At 41.7% G+C, this 23441-nt stretch overlaps 2 protein-coding genes across 5 annotated transcripts in view; one reads left to right on the top strand and one right to left on the bottom strand.

Annotated features, from left to right (window-relative positions):
* The window catches only part of LOC128802396 (purpurin), a 48871-nt gene that overhangs the window by 5779 nt on the left and 19651 nt on the right, over positions 1-23441 (top strand). For 3 of the 4 annotated variants that reach the window (XM_053968717.1, XM_053968714.1, XM_053968716.1), the window contains exon 2: positions 9624-9743. The gene's annotated coding sequence lies outside the window, so the exon portion shown is untranslated. Of the gene's footprint in view, positions 1-5104; positions 5148-9623; positions 9744-23441 lie in introns of those variants that run through there. The other variant, XM_053968720.1, reaches the window with a different exon arrangement.
* PDE6B (phosphodiesterase 6B) lies at positions 10-23349 on the bottom strand. Its single transcript, XM_053968709.1, has 22 exons — positions 22939-23349; positions 20866-21018; positions 20443-20532; positions 16706-16846; positions 15512-15586; positions 15356-15420; positions 14330-14396; positions 14138-14185; positions 13790-13939; positions 12647-12790; positions 12012-12077; positions 11319-11465; positions 9690-9797; positions 8757-8866; positions 7638-7725; positions 6982-7082; positions 5458-5565; positions 4692-4755; positions 3800-3874; positions 2816-2899; positions 2398-2554; positions 10-1324 (listed from the first exon to the last, which is right to left on the bottom strand). Exons 1-22 carry the CDS (start codon positions 23347-23349, stop codon positions 1266-1268), a joined length of 2511 nt encoding a protein of 836 aa, XP_053824684.1. The 3' UTR covers positions 10-1265.

Below are 23441 nucleotides of genomic sequence, written 5' to 3'. Positions count from 1 at the left end.
CACCACAGCTCTAGTTTTCCTTTTACTTAAAGTATTTTTGTAATGCGAAACAATATACTGAAGGGTAAGAATCCTGAAGGTAACAGGAGTAATAGAAGAAGAAAATCCCCAGCAAAACAGATCTCCAAACAATTTTTAAAAAGAAAGGGGGGAAGGGGAGGAAGCAGGATATGAGGGTATGTCTACTACTACAAGAGTGTAATTGAATGTTCTATTTTTGCATGAATAAACATGAAAAGTACCTTTCATCTGAAATAAGAGTCATAAGTTAGGAGTGTGATCTAAAACCCAGAGCAGGAGGAGGAAAGGAAGTTCTGATCAGTTGTGTTAAATAACTGGCATTATGAGGCAAAACAGAACAAATTTATGAGATTTCACAACTCAGGTTGCTTGGTTAATTGTAAGAGGAATTGTAATGGGTAATGATAACACTGTCTTCTTAAAATGGTGCATAAAGGAATGAAGCTTCAATTAGTACACAGTGTGGATCCTGCTTCTGGAGAATGCAGCTACTGTGTGTGGCATTAATAGCTCCATGCTTTGGGATAGCAACCTATCCAGATTCTTGAAGTGAATGCAGATGTATTATCTGTCAGAGTGTTTCTTGGATTTAAATGGAATCATACTCTTTTAGAGCACTTCAAAGATTTACTATGGTTAGCTTTCATGTTTTATCCTTACCCTCAGGTTTCCTTCTGATATCCTGACAGATACAGACTTAGATATGATAACTTTATTTCTTCTTCATTTTTTCCTACTGTGCAGGCTATGGTTGCATTCACTGTCAGTCTCATGAGGTTGTACGGAGCACCACTATCCCCATCAGCTTTAGGATAAGAAGTGTTTCAGTGCAGGAAAAATGCTCTGCCATAATCTTGCAACCTGATTTATTGGGCCAAATGTTGTTCTGACTTGTCACATGCCATCTGACATCAGGTGTATTAAATGGAGGACAGGAGACAGGATGGAACTGGCTCCCTGCCATCAGGAAGAGATGCAATTAAGGCAAACAAGATCTAGCCCTTCCCTGGTTGGTCACAAGCCTAATAAATTATCAGAATAGTCCAATCAGGAATGTATATGTACATAATGATTTTTTTTTGAGTTTTGTTTTGTTTTGGTTTGGTTTGGTTTGGTTTTTTTGGGGGGGGTGGTGTTTGTTTGTTTGTTTTGGGGTGTGGGTTTTTGTTTGTTCTTTGTTGTTGTTTGTTGTTTTTATGTGGGTGTTCTCATTTTGTGTGGCATATATTTCAGTGAGTATAGGTTTAAAGTATACTACAGGTTCTGGAAGCTGGAGCTGTTCCTCCATTACAGGTTATTTCACCTGTCATATAAAAAGAAACATAGAATTAGACACACAGTCATAAATTTCCTTCTCAGTCATTGCAGGAATTTTTTAGAACTTTTATCCAATGATCAGCTTAGGTCATACCTATAGCACCCTATATAGAGTTATCTGCTGTGCAAAGTAATTGTACGTGTAAGGCTGCTTGGAAAGAGTATTGTAGAGTTAGTGGAAATTTTCCTTGCTTGAATATCTGTTATTTATTCAGTAAATAATTCTTCAGAGATTTTATAGATCACTTACTTTTGATATTTTAAGTTAACTACTGTGAATCAAACTGAGATAAAACATCTAGACAGCTCTAATAATTTCTAAACTGTGTCATTTGAGTAATGTCCACACCATGGGCTGTTGGAATTTTGGTCCAGTTTAGAACAAAAGAAGAGTTCATATACAGTCTCTGTGGAGTGAAGGCACCTAGTCGTAGCAGATATTTGGGAGGCCAGGAGAACCTTCTACTTCTGCCCTTTTGAGAGTCAAACAAATCCTCAGGCTACCAGAAAAACTTTCAACCAGTACCCACTACCTCTCATGGTTTTCAGTACTACCCAGGCTGGGCCCACAGAAGAAAACCATGTTTAACCAAAATAAATTGCTACTGGGTACTGCCACTACTGCATGCTTCTAGGTACTACCTAATCTAGGCTAGAAATGCAATGAACCATTATTTCTTAAATGTTCTCCTAGGACTTTAGGACCTTGTTTTAACTTTACCTAGCTTCTGCTAAGAAGCTGTGGGACAGCAGATCAGCCAAAGGGTTGTTTACCTGCTGTTTTCCAGGGACAGCACATGACATTCTGCTTTCCCCAGCTACATGGGAATTCGTGCTGAATGTGTTCTCACTGGTTTCTCAGATAATAGTGTTTGGGATTTTAAGATGGTGGCCTTCTTGACAACCTGTCATACTGTAAGGTTTGAAGGCAAGGTGCCTTCAGCCTTGCCAGTGGAGCCAATCTTACTCTGCTGTGTCAGAAAAGCTTGCTGTAATCTCTGAGGGTGTCCATAAGCACATTTTTGAATTAGGAAGGAAGAGCTAATTACTTTTTCTGACCTCTCTTTGCAGCCATTCTCTCTTCCTCTTTTTTCTTCTCTTCCTCCAGAGCTTTAATTTTTGCATCATACTCATCAGCACGGGTCTTCCACTCATTTCTGTTGTTCAGCAGCCCATCAAGCATAGGCTGAATTTCCTCATGGAAACGGGAAAATTCCTAATCAAAACACACCTCTTAGTACAATGCAGTGCAGAGGGAATGCTTGTCCATCATACCCCAGGACAGACCCTTTCTGCTTTGCAGAAAGCATCAATGGCAGAAAGAGGCAACTTGTTGCAATGCCCCAGAAAAGGGCAGATTTTCACTTGTCTACCTGTCCCTCTCCCCAGGAGTGGTGGTGCTGCACCAGGACTCAGTCAGCTGGGATTTGAACCCCTGTTGATAAGGGTGGGGTGTGTGAGGGTGCACTTTTCTTACCTTGTAGACAAATGTACACACAAAGTCAATGAAACCCACTTGAAGCTTTGGAAGCTCAGCAGCTTTCCTTCGGTCCATCATCGGCTGTGAGAAGACACAAATTCACCATGATTTATGAGAACACTTAATTGAAAAGCACACCACTATTTTCTCCCCAAAACTGCCTTGTTGTGTCAGCCTGGCAGTTCTGTCATGCTGTCCTAAAGACTGTCCATGACAGCCCTCTTCCTCAGCTGCAGAGGAGTGAAGAGGGCTCATTTCCATTGCCATTTTAGCAGAAATTTTAGACAGCATTTCAAGTGTCCATAGATGGGGAAGAGAAAAAGGTTTTCCCTTGTGCCTCTCAAACAGATACCAGGAAAGGTTCACACTGTAAATTGTTGAAGAGGTTTTAAATTGTCTAAAACATGACTGAAGAAGAAATAATATTCTTACCAGATCTTGTTGATTACTATATAATTTGTGACGCCACTGTGGGTAGAGGGAGTGCATGAAAGTCTACTTTAAAAATCCCCAAACCACACAGGTGGAGGACACTTAAAGGAATGACTCTTGCCTCTTTCAATGACAAATTTATCCATTAAAAGATGTTAGAAATGCCCTTCCATTTACCAATAATTCTTTGACTCTATGAAGTCTATGTTTGCAGTTTTTCTCTTTATTAGAAGCTCTTCTTTTTTCTGTGACTTATCTATTTAGTTTTTAATTTTTTCTGTAAGGGACCTGCACAAAATCTTCAGGGTGAATCACCCCTTCATGGTTCACAGCCACTGAACCCGTCTAACTATATGGACAGCTGGACATGAGGCACTTGTCACTGTCAGGGATGCTCTTCACTATCACAGAACATATTTTTCTAAAGGATTTTGGCAAGCACTGTGATTTTAGGCAGACACAGAGCACTCAGGGCAGCACTGCTTGCAGTAAGTCTCTGCAGAGACTTGCTGTCTAAACTGAACTGCCTAGTTCTTGCATGATACCTACAATGGGCTGTTGCTGAAGGACGCTTATTTCCAAATCTCCTTGCTCCCAGAACTCAGCTGCTACCAGTAGAGCTACCTACATTGACACAAAGGGAAAAAGAGAAGTTAGCACCAACTTTAGCCCCATAACTTGATGCGCTTCACATCTCCATTCTGCAGCAAATCTCACTTCATATCCTTCTGTTTCTTTTGTCCAACCATAGCCTACTTTTTCTCCTGGGAAGGGCAGCTGTGGCAGTAGGATTTCACCTGTCTAGTGACAGCTCAACCGTCGTATTGCACTGGATCTCATTTGGCCACTGCTCATCTATTGAGAAATATTTCCAATCTATTCCCCTCGAGGATTTGCCTACTGGTCACCTTTTGGGTGTCTATTTTATTTTTTTTTCTGTTGTTCTTTCTTAATGCTGAACAGGAAGGTTGATTTTATTTCTTTTACTCTCCTTTAAATTTTAGCATTTATTATTTAGCAATTGCTCGAGTACAGTTCAGGAAAAGTCAACTTATAGGAAAACTTGTCCTTTACTGTTTCAGTAAAGGAAATAAAACAAGTGAGCAAACTGCAGGTAGGTATTGCTGGTATTGCTATAAAAAAGCCAATGCATATATTACATGTAAAAAATCTCACTATGACCTAAACATCTATGTTTTGTTGGGTGGCTTTTTTTTTTTTTTTTTTTGTAAACATGAATTTTGTACAGAGCTCACAATTACAGTCTGAAAGATTGCTTAATACAATCTGAATAATTGGTTAATAATTGGTTAATCAAAACCACAGCTAATCCTTTTGGTAATTTTGGTAGGAGTCTTTGATTTAGCTTCTAGGCAGCTTAGAAATTGGATTACTTTGAAGTATAAGCTACAGAAATCCATCAGGATATCAAGCACCTGACCTTACTCTGGACTTCCCAAGGCTTTGTGATAGCTGACAAGTCACAGGCAGTCATCATCATGGCCCTAAAAGCAGGAGAGAAATTAAATTTTTTCCCTACTTTTTCTGGCTCAGGACCCTCATACCCCAGTACTGTGTCAGGTATCCCGTGGCCCCTTCTGAATTGATAGATGTGTTCCTCTAACAGCCTTGGGACTTATGACTGGGACACTCACTAAAGGCTGCTCTGTTGATTAAAATGGAATTATGATGGGGAAATACTTGCTTCTGGTACTAAGATGTTTGCTGCTTTAGTGATTGCTGGGCTGAACTCCTTGACTTTGGAGTAACACCTTTGGCTCCCCCACAGGTGTGTAGCAGTGCAGTCTGCAGTGAGGTGGTGAGAGCACTTCATCACCAGCACAGGGCATCCTGCAAAGTTTCTGTCTGGTCACAGTAGCAGTGTCATGCAACTCAGGTTAGTTGCCACTGGGAAAACAGCTAATGGATTGGATGTCCCTGTTTGTGGCCTACAGGGTGATCTGGTAGGAGTATATGACCAGAAGGTATCCTGCTTCTCCTCGGGAGTATATGATTAACAGGACACTTACTTGGATGAAGAAGCACTTTAAGCCTTTTTCCCCCTGGGTTTTTTTTCCTGCTTCTCCAGAAGATCAAATCTGACTTGCCAGTAATGTATCACTTGCTGATTTTGCAGCACAAAGCATATCCTGAAGCTCTCACCAGGTGTGCATATCACTAACCTTTCCCCAGAGCCAATTACTCACATGACAACCTCTTTTTTTGTTGTCTCCAGAGACAGGTACTCAGTCCAGGCAGTCCCACTGTCGTACGTCTTAGACTCATCAACGATCTTTTGAAACATTGTTCGCTTTCTTTTGGGGGTGGGGAGGAAGGGTGAAAAAAAAGAAAAAAAGGTTAAGAAAAGAAAAATCTATGAAACAAGGAAACAAATATGTCAAAAAAAGGTGTCCAATCCTGGCATTGGTAACTCTGCCAGAATGGTTTCCAGTAGTTGCTGTCCTGACACTGATGTGCCAACAAAACCAAGCACCATCATCTGCTTCATTAACTATTGTAAATGCATCAAAAATTAGTATAGTGATGAGATATGAGCAGGTCCTTGAAAGCACAATCTACTGCAAATTATGTCAGCTAAGAAATGCTTACACTTTTGTATACAGTTCAAGAAATCTTTTTCCTTAAACGTTAAGCGAACTGCAGAAACCTAGAGCTAGCTGCAGCATTTTTAAAGCTACCTGGCTTTATATACTTAGTCAGGCATTGTTAATCTTATTTATATAATCTAAATGTATATTGGGAAATCTGATGAATGGTTTATACACAATGAACCCTTGTTTGAAGTGACATGAGATATGGAGAAATCTGAGGTTTCAATATTAGCAGAGAGAAGAGTTAGGCCATATCACGAAGTGACTTGGGTATGTGTTCTATCATCAATAATCCTGTGTCTTAGGTCAGCCAAGCCTTTGTTTGCAGTTCATGGACCAAGGAGGGCAAGGACCAGTTTGTTCCCAACTGGTGAGGAAGTGGTGGTATATAGATAGATGGTGCCATATAGGTATTATATCTCCAGAGTGTTCTGGGTATTCCAACCTCCCTCAAATTCCTCTTTTTTGGACTGTTTAAAGTTTTTATAATTATACTGAAGTGCAAAACACATTAGGTGTCTCTGGTCTTGACACAGAATTTTGAAGGCACATTTTGAAAGCCCCTTGCTAATTAGGAAGTTATATGTCATTGAGTTTCAGCCTCATGTCCCAGAAAGCAGGTGCTGCTCCAAGATTTTGGCTTTTTTGGCCCTTGTGTGTGGAATAAACACAATAGTGTGGAATAGCTGAACATTCACTTACAATGAACTACTTGTTTCTTGTGTCATTCTGCTCTCAGAGAGAAGTTAGTATAGTCCTGGCCAGTCCACTTGCCATGTATGAGTATTTTCAGATCTGAAATGCTAGGGAAATAAAACCAAACCAAACCAAATCCTGACATTTCTTCCCATAGGGGATCACATAGCCCTGCCTTGTTGGCAATAGAGTGTTAAAAAGTAATGTATATGATTTAATTGAGTGGAAGTTCAAAATTCTTTCTAATTATTTGAATTCTCCCACCAGGTCTGAGGTCAGTATTAAAGGCAGCCTCCTACAGCCAGTGTCTGTGAAGAGAACTGCTGCACTGGTGGGGGCTTTCAGAGCAAAGCATCATGTTTGGCCCTTGTAAAGTGCCAACTGCTTTTTGCCTTTCACACACAGTGTGCATGACCAACTTACTTGAAGTAGAGTGCCAGGTCTGTTGCTATAATGGCAATTTCCATCAGGTGAATCACATGCTCATGCTGCCTGCGGTTGAGGTTCTGACATATATTCAGTGACTGAAAAACAAAGGACAGGGCATTGAAAAAATCCAAGCTCTATGTTGTTACGAGTTCCTGGCGACCTCCGTTTCCCAAATGTGTTCACTTTTTTTCTTTCAATAGTTCAGCTTGCTCCTCTCATGTGCAAGGGGTGTGAGCCTATACACCACGTGGAGTGCCATTTCCCTTTTAATTCACTGAACAGGCGAAGGTGGTTACACAGTGCCTACCCAAACCCTATCCCCTGATTGCAGTGCAAATTTGCCTGAAATTAAAAGTCAGCCGTGGGAATATGTCAGCCTTGGCCCTTTCAGAGGGGCTACAGGAGAACAACCCCATATTTAACATATTCCTATAGGGATAAAAATGTGGCTTCTGAAGAAACCAAGACATGCATTTAGGAAGCCTATGTGCTTTGGTCCTGGGTGAGCATAGAGTCCTTTGGAAATGAGGCAGCTGCAGTTTCTTTGCATCCAAGCCAGAGAAAGGTCTTGTGCTGACAACCCTGTTGTTAATGAAGAACTTCCCTGAAAGGAAATTATTCATGCTCTTATACTACAGTTCATTACCAACCTCCTCAGAGAGCAAGAATTTTCCGAATTCCAGGTGATGTCTTTCTAAAATAGAGGATCCATGAAGTTTAGCTAAAGGATTTTGAGATCTGTTTGTATAAAGGAAAAATTGAAGACATTAGTGCAGCACTTAAAAATTAAAAGAAATGTCTAATTTTGTATTTAATTTCTGTCACACATATAAGTTCAATTTTTTAAAAAAAAGCTTATGAGTAGAACTTTTTAATAAGTAATGATTTCAGTCTAATAAAAAACTCTTGTGACATTGCTTATACTCTTTGGACACTGTGCAAAATAGTCTTCCAACTACAAATTTCACTCCAAATACCGTTTATGACTGCATTGTAATTTCTCAATTTAGTAAGTTTGTTTAATTCCTGAATAACTACATATTGATATCTGGTAATAGGAACAGAAAAGCCTGCAATCCTTGGACACCTTTAAAAAGCAAGGCCACCTGCAATTCTTGGACACCTTACTGAAAAGCAAGGCCCTCTTCTATCAAAAACACAAACCAACTTTATTTAATATTTTTGCAAAGCTCTAAGATATATAAGAAGATATAGGCAACAAGCATTGCAGAAGAGCTGTGATCTGACTACTTTACATTTAAAGTAACAGAGCCTTGACTAGGCAACAAAATTATGCAATTGTTTATCTGTAGCTAATGACTACCTACTGAGAGCAACATCCTCATAGGTGCTTTGTTTCTGTAGGTAGTGAGGGCAATGCAAAGCATGGTGCTTTCTCCATAGATGCAGCAAAAATTCATCACCTTATGTCCAGGATGCTTCTGTCGACATCCTAAGTCTCCTGTAATGCTCAGGATACTGAGTGCCTGCTCTGCACCTGTTTCACACTGTAATGTACACTTCTGCTTTAACTAAGGGAGGTTTGCTAGGAGGTAAAGAAAGCCCCAGAGAGCACAGCAAATTTTCGTCACTGGCCAAAGCATAAGACCAAACACTACAGCAAGCTGAAAATTAAAGCAACTTGTAAAAGAGGGTTGTCACCCTTGTGTGTTAAACATAGGAGTACTGGAGTTTGGTGTGATCACAACCTGATTCCACTCCAGGCAGGAGCAAGAGAAAATGGTTTGAAGTGGTAAGAAAATGCTTACTTCATTTGGTAGAGGTTGTTGGTTCCCCTGTGGTCAATATCATGGCACAGAGCTGCAGTTACCATTGCAAGGGCTTCAAGGTCGGTGTAGTAACGTTTCAGTTTGCCAGTCTGGAGGGAGAGAATTTATATGCCATATGTTAACATCTCTGACAGGAAAAGGTATTGAGTGGTGACTGCTCTGTGCTGGGGATGTCCTGGGACAGTCTAGGAGAACTGAAAATATTTGTGAACTGAAACACAGTACACAGCTGACTTAGGTTAAAACAGGGAATCAGCTGGAAACAAAATATTTCAGACCCAGGCAGGTGCATCTGTAGTGTTTATGTGTTTGATGCACATGTGCAGGGTTGGCTACCCAGTGCTATAGAAGCCTTGACCCTAGGATTCACCCAGGCTGTCATAAACACCCCTCACAGTCACTGGACACAAAGCACAAAGTACTCTGTGAAAAGGCTCTGTGTCTTTCTGGGCAATGTGCTTGTCAAGCTGAATCACCCAAAAGATTCTCCACACCTGTGTCTGCTCTGGATGGAAATTGAAAGCATGATTTTGTGTCCATCCCAGCGAGCTGACTTCAGTCTGGCTCTTACAGTCAGAATCTACTGGAAGAGTGGAAGTCCTGTAGTCTCACTCCTCCACTTTGCAGAAGGATTTAATCTGGAATCTATTCAACACCATAAACATCTGTCTCTAAAAGAATTAATGCTCTCCATTTATTGGCCAATATTGACCAAAGCTTTCTTCATGTGTAATGCAATGACTGTCACTTCAAGCAAATGGAGACCTAGTTTTGCAGGATCTGTGCTAGGAGTTACAAAACTTTTTCCTACACCAAGGCTCAAAGGGAACCCTCCATATTTTTCAGGTGTGACAGAAGACCTGCTGTAAATAAAGCTGTGCCACAGAATTAGCCGGGGTGGTGTTACCTTACCATCAGGAGTGTGAACATGGTCTGTGCAACATTGAAGCCATGACGCCAGTTGTGGTAAGTTATCTTCCGATAGCCTTTGCTGACAGAGTACACAAACCTTACCAAAACCTGCCAGTGGGGAAGAGCATGTTAGTGTGGGTGATGAAGCTGCTGCCTGTTCATCTTGCAATAAGGGTCATGTACAAAAACCATGGATGAGGTTCAAACCAGCTCTGCAGAGGTAGGCCCAGAAAGGGATCAGAATGTGTAATATCATCAGGCTACCCTGACAATGCTGATAAAGCCTAGTAGAGAGCAAAAGTGGACACTGAAATATAGCCATTTTCTAATATCTCTCTCTCTTTTCTTTTCTTTTCTTTTGTGGGGGGGTGTAAAAAATATAAAATCACAGAGATGCCTCTGGGGTAAACAAGAATCAGCACTGCCTGAAGGTAAAGTGATTTCATCTTACTGCTTGTAAATTTATTGAATTTTTCTGTTTATCTAGGTTGTCACTTATAAGATTTGTCCCTTTTTCTTGTGATTTATTAGTATTCATGTCTCTCTACAAGAGATATGGATCCATAGATGTAGAGGTGAATGACATTTATATCATGTAAAGAACTACAATATCGGGCTTAAATAGAAAACTGTTTTTTTCCTCTGCCGTCTACTTCTCTATGTGTACTCCCTCTTGTAGCTATGCAGTTTTCTCATTAAGGAGCCAATTATTTATTAATGAGTATTCATTTCTTAAAATCTCAACTATAAGAATCACTGCTTTTCAACTCTTCCAGGGGTTACTTGTTCCGGTGAGATATATTTAATATTTTTGACACTGACATTCTGCGTGTAAGAAGCACAGAGGTAATTCCCATTTACTTTCCTCCCGATTGCCATCCCGCCTTTCCAGGGTGAAAAGTCTTCCCGCAGTTACCCCCAGATCCCACTAGATGGAAATCGACTTCACATGATGTGCAGAGAAATCCCTTCGGGAGCAGCAGAGCTGCTGAAATGCCAGTTTCCTATAGGGTTTTGAACTGCAAAAGTCGTGAGTTCGCAAGTCAGAGTTTATGGGGTCCTCGTTCCCACAGAGTCACGCCATTCCTGTCGACAGGTTGGTGCCAACTGCACCAAATGAAGGCACATGAGTGTTTGTATGGGGATGATAAACAAAGGGGCTTGCCAGAGTGTGTTTCAGCATATCTTGGCTGAAAGCTGCAGGTTACATACTCTAGCAAAGGAAACAGGCAAACAGGTAGGCACTCCCATACCTGTGTTGCGCCTGGGAACTGTGTTTTACACTGTGGCTGTGAGAGGCACTGAATACAGAACGTGCAAGCAATGTTTTGCAGAGTCGGCCACTCATCCATACAGACCTCATAGCAAACCCACATCTGTGGCAGGCAGTGAGGAGCAGAAGACAGCAGAAGTTATGCTCCAATCCCACATGAAAGACTGTTCCCTGCCCTCAGTGAGGTGAGGGGGCTCAGGACACACGACCCCCTCCCTGCAAGCCCCTGTGAGCCCAGTCCTGTGGCTGTTCTGTGAGCTGTGCTGGGCATGCATGGGGACCTCGGTGCCAGCTGCAGCATGGGCGAGTCTGCTGTACATCCAAGACAGGAGATCCTAGCTTTTGCCAGCTCATACCTCTTGTGGGATCTGGAACTTTTTCACCACGCCAAGCTCATAGTACATCTGAATGCCACACTTCACCAGCTCTAGCTCAGTGCAGTCAAAATCAGAGAACCTGAACTCATAGATTTCAAACTTAGTGGGCCCCGGGAGTTCTTCTTTCTGTAAGAGAGGTGGGCTGGTTTATTGCTGTGCTGCTTATGTCATTCCTAAGCTTTGCTGAATAAAAATGTATCAGTCTGATGCTGCTTTTGTTTTAGAACATAGCACATAAATAGACTGAAATTAAGCTTTTCATGATAACCTCATTAGTGGAGAAAAGGGGGGGGGCAGTTTGTGCAGGAAATACTGTTTGTTTCCTGTTAAGCATTTGATTTGATATAGTTTGACGACTCAAAATGGGGGAAGACTTACAGCCCTCCTTAATTACTCTGAGAAACAAGCAAGGTGGCTGCTGTATTTCCAGATGGACTTTGAAGCCCTTGAGATAAAAGGGCAGAGAGCAGAGACTCCCCAGGAGCTGCAGAAGGCACATGCTGAGACATACTAATGACAATCTCAAACTCAGGCAGCAAAGGAGGGCTGGATATGCTTTGCCTTCACCTTTCACCAGGTAACAGCATGCCAACACTGGGAACTCTTCCCTACATCTATGCAGGCAATATTTGCTTGCCAGGGCTGTTCTTTCCAGCAGTGCATTGTTCTTACCAGAATGCTTGCCAGTTCCTCTTCGTCACATTCACTTGGCTCCTTCCCCAGCTTTTCTCGTGTTGGCTGCAAAAAGCATGAGTGTGTTAATGAAACACCTGAACCCCCCTGGACTTTTCACTGGGCAGCTTTGGGGCAATCTAGAGGAGCTCTCATATGCAAATTGTGCTTCTTTCCTGGACCTTACTTCAATTTCTTGTCTTTCAACATATTTTTCCTGGCAGTGTTCTTCCCTCCTTGATTTTGTTTTGTGTTTCCCTCACTTGCAAATGTCCCCCTAGAGCCAATGGCACAGCTGTCTTCTCTAACTTCACATCCTCAGTACAAAGGAGGTTTTGAGGAATAGATCAGTTTCTGTTCCACTCCTACAGCCCTGCCCTGAGTAGTACCTCCAAGGCTGGCTTTGTTGAGGAAATTAGAAAGGACATAGTGACACAGTGTGCCAAGGTGGAGGGCAGATCACAGAATCAAAAGAAAGACTCATTCTGCCCCTGTGTAGTTACTAGGGCCCAGATGCTGCCGCCCCACCATGGTGGCTGGAAGCATCTCTGTGAAATGGGAGACCTGTGTCTGTGCCATACATCGTGGACCAGGCCAGTACACTTGGGTGTGAGCTCCACATTGCGAGGCATTACCAGAATTTCCTGGATTTCATCCTTGTCACATTTCACGTGGTAGAGCACCATGTCCTGAGCAATGTCCTTACGGTTCTCCAGCTTGTTCATCTTATCATATGTGTCTGTGTTGAGTACAGACCAACCCAGGAACTGTGTCAAGGACTTGGTAAGGGGAAGAGAAGGAAACAGAGAAATAACCATAACATCTGCTCCTCAAAGACACAGAAATATGACACTGTATGATACATTTTAAAAGAAACAAGCTAAACTTTGTCCAAAATTCTAGCAATGAGCAACCACATCTTTGCTCCCAGCTGTGACTTGCTCCTCAGCAAAGCAGCTCCCCAGCTGTTGAATCTGCCCAGGCTTTGAGAGCACCAATTCTGTGGAGGTTGAAGGACCCTCTGTCCAGTTCAGAGTACAGAAAATTAATTCTGTGTTTCTGCAGGTATCTCCATACCTGTGGAAAGGTTTCTCTCACAATGGTGACAGCAGATCAGGAACTCTCACATCAAAGGAAAGCAGGGTGGTCTCATCACCTTTCACATGTATTTACTCACATCCTGTGCTTGCTTTCAGCTTGTTTGCTGTCCAGTGCCCAATTCAAACTGATTTTTTTCCCCATGGTCTTTTTGTATTATAAGAAAAGTCTGATTCAGGAAATGTCCTGATTAATAACAGGTGTCAAGAGTTAAATACTTATAATTCATTGAAATTAGCATAGGAACATTTCTAAGGAGCAAGGTCTTTAATCACAGCCACTGTTGGTGAATTTAGTAGCTGGCCTCCCTTTTTATCCTAGCTACATAGATAATTTCTGTGTCATTTTTTGTAGGACTTGCCCAGCCAGTGAAAGCCAGCTGGCAGGTATGTGAATACAGGTCAGAATGGTTGTGTAGACACACAGTAGCTGCTCATAGCTAGGAGTACAGTCCAAGAATACTGGAAAAAAAAATCACAAGAACACAGTTGGGTTTCTCATACCAAACTCCTGCAGTATTCCAAACAGTTGCTTTCAAAATTTTCAAGCTGATGTATAACAATTTTCTAAGCAGCAAAGATAGCCACTTCGCTGCAAAATACTCAGAATGCTTTGCAAGTGTACATGGAGCAATAGTGGCCTCTTTAACTATATGAATTTCTTCCAGCAAGAAACTATACCTCCATGAGGGTTTCATCCTGTTCATCAAATGGTTTCCCATCTTTTCTGTTATAAAATGTGACAACACCAACAATTTCTTCTCTTTTATTCACTATTGGCATGGAGAGAACATTTTTGATAGTCCATCCTGATTCATCTAGAGGACCTTCCTTGAAGCAACAGCAAGCAGAAAGACATCATGAACTTAATATGTTTTACATATTATGCTCATGTAAATACATGAGCACTCCAGTTTTACATTCAGACTGCAGGCAAAAAAGTATTTATATGCCTAATATTGACTCTACATTACATTTCTGCAAAAAAATAAAGTTGCATCCTTGCTAGAATGGGAGTTTTCACGATACCTGAAAGTTAAACATCTCATCTGCAGCAGCATTCATAATGTTGCAAATCTAGGGGATCACACAGAAGAAAAAGTATTACAATATGGTCAATGAGAAGTTTAACTGCCAAAACAAAGGACTGAATTGCTGAGAAAGCAGAATGAGTATTATTCATCTCAGAAAGACTTGAGGAATCCCAGGGTAAGTACTTACAAATCCACTTTCAGCCACATAGGCTGGCAGTCCAGTAACTAGTGCCCAGTGATCCGGGGTAGGATTTCTAACAAAAGAAAGATGTATAAGGGAAATTAAAGGTATATGTTTACTGAAAAAAGATCATGGATATGAAGTATGTTCAGTTGATTGTATAATCCAGGTTTAGACCTTGAACCCCCAGTCCATAAATGGTTCTGTTACTTTCAAAGGATCCATGTGCACAAGAAAAAATTTTCCACATAAGTAAATACTTTCCCCTTTAAGAATTCAAAATAAAATAACTGATAAAATATAAGTTTGCAATATATAAAAATTCATTTCTAGGAGTGAAGACCATGTCTCAGACCTTCAACACAGAAAAAGATAAGAAGAGATTCCTGGCTGAGGATGTCTGCCAGCCTGAACTTTGGACACTGTTGTACCCATGAAATGGAGACTTTTTTTGCAGCACATACTCTAGTGTAAAGCAGTGTTACCAGAACTGGAGGAAACCTCTCTTATATCAGATTTGCCTAAGCTGCCCAAGGCTTCCCTGAAAAATTCAATGGCAAGAAGAGAGGGCAGTTCTTTGAGTCCCAATGTGTTAGGATGGGAGAAAAGGCCAGAGGTAGTCTTAAGATGGGGTCAGTGATAGAAGGAGTAGAGAAAAGCAAGGAAACCTCATCACGAGAGCATCCTGGATGAGGCTCAGCCACTGACACAGGGAAGGCATAGAGGAGAGTGATGTCTCTGCCTGGCAAGGACAGCAGAAAACTGCAGACAATCAAGGCAGCTCACTTCTCCATCTGAAAAGAATCACTGGTTGAATGAATTTTGGAGCCTGACTTCCAAGTCAGGATCCCAATGTCCTCAAGGAAATCTTTATCCTGCAGAAATGTGAGTTGAAGCACCAGCTAACATTCTGACTCTTGATCCTCTATCAGTCCTTTATGTTTCTCCACATGGATGTCTTTAAAATGTGGGGAGCCTTGTTTTTAGCTACACTTGGTGTTGGTACCTAGCATTCAGGGACTGAGCACTTACGGGATGACTTTAATGTCTTCTTTTCCGTGTAATATGTAATCAATGACCTTGTAAAAGACTATTTCCTATAAGTGAAAAAAAGAGTGGTGTTTAAAATGAGTGGTGAGGCAATCCATCCAGAGAGAAGAGAGTTAAAGAAAACATGTTTTCACGTACCCTGCCATCCGGGGTTCGAGGTCCTGAGTAGGGAGGTACTTCTCCCAACAGGACTGGCCACAGGTCAAAAAATTCCTGGTTTTAAAATTTAAAAAGTATGTTTAGAGTAGAAAAGTGCATTCTGTCTTGAGCCTCAATGTAATCATTGCTCTACCAAGCTGGTTTTGGTGTTGTGTAAACAAGGCATAAAATAATAAAACTAATTCAATACTAGGCAGCAGAATGATACCCAGATATCCAAATCTGGACATGTCAGGTGCATTTATATGGCTGCCTATTACCATATACTGCCTATACACAGAGTGCTGATTCATGCAGTGAAGAGTGAGCACTGGCTGTACTCAGAGCAAACAGCTGTGACAATGTTTTTGTGTTCTTAATTTTCCAAAGTGTGATTATTGCCTGACCTACTACTTGCCAGATTGAAGAAGCAAAATACTTCTTTTGCTCTTTTTTCTTATGCTACATTATAATGTTGATCAAAGTGTCTTTAGCTTACACTAATGATCTTTTAATATACCTCTTCACAAAACAATATGCTGCAAGAGCTCTGTCAACAAGACAGTCAGCCTGGCCATGGGACAAAGAGGGCTCCACTGGCAAGGATGCCGTGTAACCCCCACCTAAAGTTTGCCAAAGGTGCAAACTATCAGACCAAATCAGAGGTAGCTTCAATTCTGTCAGCTTGTTTTCATGAAGCCAAATTTCATCTAAAAGCCTGGATATCATGAGCATGAATGAGTCCTTGAGGAAAGTAGCTGTTTGGTCACAAGTCACTGTGTGATACGGCATAACTCTTTTCTCTACTAATATTGAAACCTCAGATTTTTCCAGATCTCAGAGACACTCCAGACAAGTTGTTAGCTGATAGTTCCACAGATGTTTCACTTTACTTCCAATACCCACAGACTTTGTGAGATTTTGTTTGTGCTGCAGACTTTGACCAGGATTGCCAAAGTCAGACACCTCTTCCCCTACTCTGTCTTCCCAGCCTCCAAGAGTCCCATTTCAGTGATAAACTCTTCCCCTTTCCTCTGATTTCATTAACCCATTATCTTAATCTTTGCACAGTAAAAAAAATGCCAAGCAAAGTAGGAATAGTGGCTGAGGGTTAGCTTGCACTTTTAGTGCCTCAGTAAATCTTAGTGGATAACAGCAAGCAGAAAGATGCACAGCACATATGTGAGCACTCACCTTCTGCTTTGTCATGTCCAGGAGACCAACTGAGTATCGGTCACAGTTCAGGTATGCCCTCACTGTATAAAAAGCCTTGTGGAACTGCCTCTCAATGTCTGTCAGTTCCTCAAAAACCTTATTAGCTGACCACAACAGCACCTGGAGGATAAAACCAAAATGTAAGCACAGCCTTTCTCGGAGAGATGGACTTCCCAAATGTTGGGTTACAGTTCCTCAAAAGTGCAGGAAACCTACGCCGCTTGTTCACACTGGGAATTACTAGGGAGAAAGAGTCAGGTCATCACAGTGTTACGTAGGAGTCAAATGTTACCAATATGCACAAAAAAAGTAGTAGTGTTAGGCAAAGAACTGTCCCCACTTAAATTTTATATGCATTAGTAAAATGTTACATCCAAAACCATTAACACTAAAAGCATTGCAAATTCCAGAGGCTGCTGTTTTAAATATCTGAGTTAACACTTTCCTCAAAGTGTTTGAGCAGCTGTTTTGTATGTGCATCAGCCTATGATACTATCCCCATATTCTGGTACATTCTACAGATGTACCTTTAAGAAAGCTGTTGCTATTAGACTCTTTCATTTGTAAAAGCAGAAGTTACACAAATACTGCTCTGAAATGGTAAGGAAGTCACCTACACTCTTGCTTAGATTAGTTAATGCATGTGTACCTGTATCCCAGGTGTGTGTCTGGCTTTCTGGGCCCAGGACATATGAGGAGCCGTGCTTCTGAAGCACTGAAGCTGCAACTTGAAGCAGACTGGATCTGTGCTTTGAATAAGAAATACTGTTACATGGCCACAGCTGGAAAAAGTGTGTCTCACCTCTTCACTGGGCACTAGTAGATGTTTTTGAGCAATTCTGAGCTGCACTGGTCTCTGCTTCTAATCCATAAACTGGGACAACTCTGCCATTTGTATGAAGTCTGTTCAGTGTCAGCATGCCTCAAATAGGATAGTGGTGTTGTCATACAAACCATTAGATGAAAATGAGCAGTAGTTTAGCTTTTTGGCACTTTACAGTATGCAATAAGAACTGAAAGCCACAAGCCTGGTGAGAAGGACTGAGAGAAACAGCTGAAATATATCTAAGTCAAGGAATTATGTAAGGAAGTTGGTAAAAATGTATTATATAGTCTTCTAATAAGACTTTTACACAGCATCTGAGCACAAGCAGACTGACCTGTCTTTGCACAAGCCATTTTACCCACAGTATCACCCAGTCTTTGCTGTTGGGATTTGCAATATTAAAATCCTAGACCACTTTTGAGAATGTCATTTGCTCACTCTGTACTTCTGTACTTTAATGTCTAATACAATGAACTATAATAACTTTCACACAACCCTAAAGACATATATTAGTCAGAGGTTTGACAACTGAGCTGTTGGCAGAACTAGAGCAGTGTGTCCTGCATCTCCTTCTTGCTTTCCTCCCTTTGTGCGGGACCTGCTCTGACAGCAGCAATATATGAACACAGGACTCCTGGGTCCACTCCTAGTGGAAGCATTAGGCAAAAAAACCTTTGCTAGTTCTACTTTAGTTAACTATTCATCACTGGTGGCATTGCTGGACCATCATTCATGTTTCTACACTTTTTTAAATGAAAAAATTAGGCAAAGCATAATTGTAGTGGTTTGACATGGAAGTGAATTTTTTCCAGGAAGTTGGGTCAAACCAATCAGTGGTCAGGTTTGGATATTGGCACCTGGAGTGACCACTGAAAGTATGGACACGCCTCTGAGAACACAGGGGTTAAAAGCAAGAACTCCCAGGAGAACTCTCTCTTTGGTTCCGGTCGTCAGAGAGTGCAGACTCTCCCCTGCTCAGCCATGGGCTGGGTGGGGGAGGGGAAGCCACGCGGCCTTGTCCAGGTAGGCCGAGGGGCTGAAGGTCTGGAACCGAGCCAGCTCCTGTGGACGGAAGGGTGGAGAGAAGTGGAGATGCCTTTGCTCCCCGCCCCAAGAGGGAAAGAGACAGAGAGCCTGACGGCACCTGGAAATCTGCTGGCAGAGGAGAAGGAGAAAGGGGGGGGGGGTGATGCCCAGCGTGGGAGATGGAACGCCGGACCGAGATATCAGCTGTCCAGGGAGTCTGAATTTTTAACCCTTTCCAGGAAATGAGGGCTTTGTAAAATATTACTCCTCCTTGATTTGTAGTGGAAGAGAGACAGTCCGGGACCTGAGATGTTAGAAGAAGAAATATTTAGGTGGGAGGAGATGATGAAGTAGCTTTTGGCTGGACTTTTCTTGTTAGCCATGGACTGAACCAAAATCTCCTGCAATGGAGACTGCATTTTAGGGGGATGCAGTGGTGACCCAAGGAGACCTGCTTCAGCTTCTAAAAGCACAGGAATGGCAAGAACAGAAGGAAGCTGAGGAGGGAATGGTGATTCCCTCTGTCTTCAGGAAGAAGATGATCTCTGTTCCTGGACCCTTGGCCCCAGGGGAAAATGGGGGGGACTGTAGTCCCAAGATGAGAAGCTGAACTGTTGTATCTTTGGGTCCGTGGCAAAGCATCCTTAAAGGAGCCCTATGAGCAGTCTGTCCATGCACGGTGGTGAGAGCACTGTGACATGGAAAGGAGAGTGTCACACTGGCAGATTTTTTCCGGGCGGTTGCCATGTGTGACAGGGAAACACAGGGTGTGGCAACTGTGTTTCCTGGGGGGTCTGTGGTGCAAGAGAGACTTCTCTCTCCCTTGATAGTTTGAGTATTGATTATCTGAAGGGTGGTAATTTGATCAGGAATCCCGGGTGATGTTTCATGGTGGGTGTTTTAGGAATTGGGAGGAGGGGTGTTTTAAAAGGTCTTCATCCTGGATTTAGTTTATGTGTTTTCTGTGTTAGTAGTAGTTTAATAAAGTTTTTTTTCCCTCTGTTATTAAGCTTGGGCCTGCTCTGCTCTGTTCCTGATAACATCTCACAGCATTTATTTGGGGAAGATGCATTTTCATGGGGGTGCTGGCATTGCGCCAGTGTCAAACCATGACAACAATAAATTAATTAGAAAGTGTAAGTACCATCCCAAAGCTCCAAAATAAACTTTCATTCTGCATCCATTTCGCTAAGATAGGCATTTATTCTCCATGGCAATCCCATTGGAGAATAGAGAGTGGCTGCCATGAAGCACAGATGCAATTCCATGTCCTCCTGAGTGACAACTACTGCCTGCTGCACAAAGTGATCACAAGGATTCACATCCATCCCAATAAATCTGAGAGTCCTACTGTAACCCAGCTAAAGGGAAAGTATGGTGCCAGAATTTCAATCCAGAATATCCTAAACCCCTAATATATGTTCTTTTCTACTGATGGAGGCCAATAAAACATGCGTGTGACAGCAATTTTACTGGCTCTAAGAGGAAATTCAATAACACTTTTAATGAGCAGATGGGGGGAAAGACCACATTCTTAAGTGTTTCAGAAAATCTCTTGTTACTGTTGTCTGAAATGATGAAATGATCCAAGAGTGCTTCACAGCCTCAAGTCAACAAAACACCTAGAGGTCAGTCCTGCTGAAACTGGTGCCACCGCATCAGGTCCTGCAATTTTGCCAATAGCAGAAGAAAGAGAGAGTAATGCAGGACTCTGGGAAAGAAGCAGTATCTGAAAGCAGTTGTGGGCATCTCTTTATTTCTGTTCTTCAGGGACAAGTCTCTGAAGATTATCAGATTCACACTTTAAATCAGAAGAATGTATTAATTTGATTTTGAGATAGCCAAATTGCATTTTCACTCTTACCTGGCCTCTTCGAGTCTCACAGTTGTGAAGATAACTCAAGTGATAAATTTTCAAGTTCAAGGATGCAAAATTCAGATACTTCAGAAAAAGCTGAAAAGGCAAATTATGAGATTGAATTGAATCCAGAAGCAACTTCATGTGTACTGTATTTCATAACACTGCTTTACAAGCATCAAGGTAATTTCCCAGGATAAATGCTTTGCTTTGCACTGTCATGACATGAGGCTTATCCCACTGTGCCTTCCCTGAAAGATCTGAGATAAACATCCCCATTATAAGTCTCTTCTATGAGAGTGTGAGTGCTCTTAAGGGAAACTCACACCAGTGGATCTTAACTGAAGCAGGCATCACTAGGGTAAAAGGATCTCTGTTACATGACAAAAGTAAAGCTCTTTGATAGGAATTCAGCTACTGACCACTTACTGTTTCATCAGAGCTGGTGAAGTGTGGGCCATTCAGCTTATTTATAGCCACAATGACAGCAACCAAGTCTTTGCCATTCAAGATGGGTGTCGCAAGGATGTTTTTTGTAGTGTAGTCGGTGAGCTCATCAACAAATGGGCTGAACTGGGCACACTGTTTAATAGAGAATTTACAAATAAGCATTTTTTTCACAACGTGTCTTGAAACCAAGTCCAAGCACAGCCCCTTAAAGTAAGGTGCCTAAAGGAAGTTTTGCTTAAAAATTACTGAGGAAAAGAAATAAGTTAGCAGAAAATTGGACCATGTATAGATGATTAAGCTAATATCACGAGCAGAAGCTGTGGCTTTTAACTGCAACATATGCGCTTTTAACTTTCTGTGAAGATCTTGCCAATCATAAGCTTTAACATGTCAAACTCTCTCAGAACAATGGGGCTCTCCACTGGTTAATCTCAGGTCAATGTCATTCTGCATGGTATCTCCTCCATCCTTTCCTCTGACTTCTTGTTAGCACTGCAGAGTGGGTAGAGCCAAGTAGCAGTATAAACCAGTTCAGTCACTAGCAAGTTCACACACCCTAATTTTTCTGCTGCTTTTACCATGAAGTGCATTGTCAGCTTGCAGCATCTACCCCTAGTTTCTCTTAAAAAGAACAGAAAGGATAGTCCAGGGAAAGCAGATGGCCAATCAATTCACCTGCACAGGGCCTTATTGATACCATCATCACCTGCCATGGGAGAGTGGAGGGATGGTCTTGCTGACCAAAGATATTCTCCCTGCCCAAGTGAATAAATTGTTATCTATAGGTTGTTCTATTTGGCTTAGAAAAAGCCACACAACTCTGATCATATTCAGAAGGCTGCATCAGAAAGAATGATCACTCCCTAATTAATCTTCTCCCCATGCTGTCCCCATTGTTGGCCTTTTCTGCCAAATAGGCTAGACCAAGCATTTAGTCTCTGGGTCTCCTTCAAAGGACTTGTATTATGGCAATGTCTAAAAGCACTAGAGTTGGAGTGCAACACTGAGCTCACAGATCTGAAATCCTCCCCTATATTTGGAGAAACATCAAAAACCAAAAAAACTTTAAAATTTAAGTCACATTCTGATGCTTCCCCCAACACCAACAATATGCCCAGCAAAAAAGAACCCAGGCTGCAAAACCAAAGGAGTTTCTCTCAGTGTGTTCTGTGAAAGACAAGGAAAGATTTGCTGAAGGGTTGAGATATGCCTGCACTGAGCAACAAATGAATGAATAAACAGATCGTCTGTTTGTAACTAGCAAACAATAGATGGAGTAATCCCAAATGCCATATTTGGGTCACATGGATTTTAGTTTTATACCTATGATTAGAACAAGCAGATTGTTATTCCTGCCATCCAGGTTTACATGACTGAACCAGAAGTACAGGGAGTAAATACTGTCATGAAGGCATAAACATAAAACATTAAAATCCCTCAGGTCCTTCCTGATAACGCAGATTGCAATTTTTGCTGAAAGAGTTTTTTTAGTCTGAGATTGTCTCTTGCTGCTTCTGATGAAGATCACAGCTTGCAGTTAACGTACCTGCTCTGGGGTCCACTCCCTCTGTTTAATAATGATGCCTCTAAATGCCCCTAGCTAAACCTTCAACACAGCAAACATTTTCAAAGTTCTTTTGTCATGGAAAACCCTCTTTGGACTCACTATAAAAATTTTTTATGTCTTTGCCATTTATTCACAGAATATAAAATTGCGTGGAAAATTCCATGTGAATTCAGTGCAGATCTGACTACTTCACTCTCCTCTGCTGGAGTGGATGTGGTTTTTTGTTTGTTTGTTTGTTTGTTTTTTTTAGTTAGGCAAAGTATAACAGTGCACTGTTTGCAGGCATTAAGACCTAGTGTAATAAATGTGCTTAGTTTCACTTCACCCCATAAATGAAATGGGAAGGAACTTTGAGACTTGCTACTTGTTTCGAGCACACAGCTACTACACCACAAGGGCTTTGACCAAGCACTGTGGTGTGCTGCTGCCTCTTGACCCCTGTGAGCTTCTCTTCTACCTAGATAATAAATAAATGGCAAACGTACCTCATGGACATCCTTGATGTTCATGGTTTTCTTGGTCTGAGCAACATGGCCCACAATGCCTATGTCCAGTGGATAGACAATCTCGCAGTCTGGAGCGACCAGGCATTCCTCCAGCGTACTTCCTTCTTGGATGTTAAAAAGCCTTGTTGCCAGTTCAGGAGTGCCATTTCTCTGCCTATACATGAAGAGACTACAGCGGTCAGCATGAATAAGGGACCTGATTCTTCTCAAGGTCTTGAAAACAACTTTCTCCATGTTGATGCTTTCTTGCATGTCTTGGATCAACTCAAAAAGTATTTCATTCTCATTGTTATCCCAGGGCTCTGTTTTTAGTTTCTTCTCAAAATACTGCTTGGCAAAAGCAGGGTTGCCATCAAGAAATTTCTCCACGTCGTCCTCACTAATGCTCATTGTGAATGCCCTGGATCTTGTGGGTAAGTAGTAGTCCAAAGATGTGCAAGCAGCACTCTAATTTCTCATGTGTCTCTTAAATTTTTGTAACA

The sequence above is a fragment of the Vidua chalybeata genome, chromosome Z, assembly GCF_026979565.1.
Source record: "Vidua chalybeata isolate OUT-0048 chromosome Z, bVidCha1 merged haplotype, whole genome shotgun sequence".
NCBI classification, from domain to species: Eukaryota; Metazoa; Chordata; class Aves; order Passeriformes; family Viduidae; genus Vidua; species Vidua chalybeata.
The sequence above is the reverse complement of the archived record's forward strand: the minus strand, read 5'-3'. Positions and strand labels throughout refer to the sequence as shown.

What these genes read in the sequence shown, in the direction of transcription:
- PDE6B (XM_053968709.1), bottom strand. Translation starts at nt 23,349, where the DNA reads ATGAGCATTAGTGAGGACGACGTGGAGAAATTTCTTGATGGCAACCCT. An exon ending in ATGTGGCTGAAAGTGGATTT is followed by an intron (nt 14,186 to 14,329) that starts GTAAGTACTTAC and finishes GTGATCCCCTAG; the next exon opens with ATTTGCAACATTATGAATGC. An exon ending in CCATGTTCACACTCCTGATG is followed by an intron (nt 8,867 to 9,689) that starts GTAAGGTAACAC and finishes CTCTCCCTCCAG; the next exon opens with ACTGGCAAACTGAAACGTTA.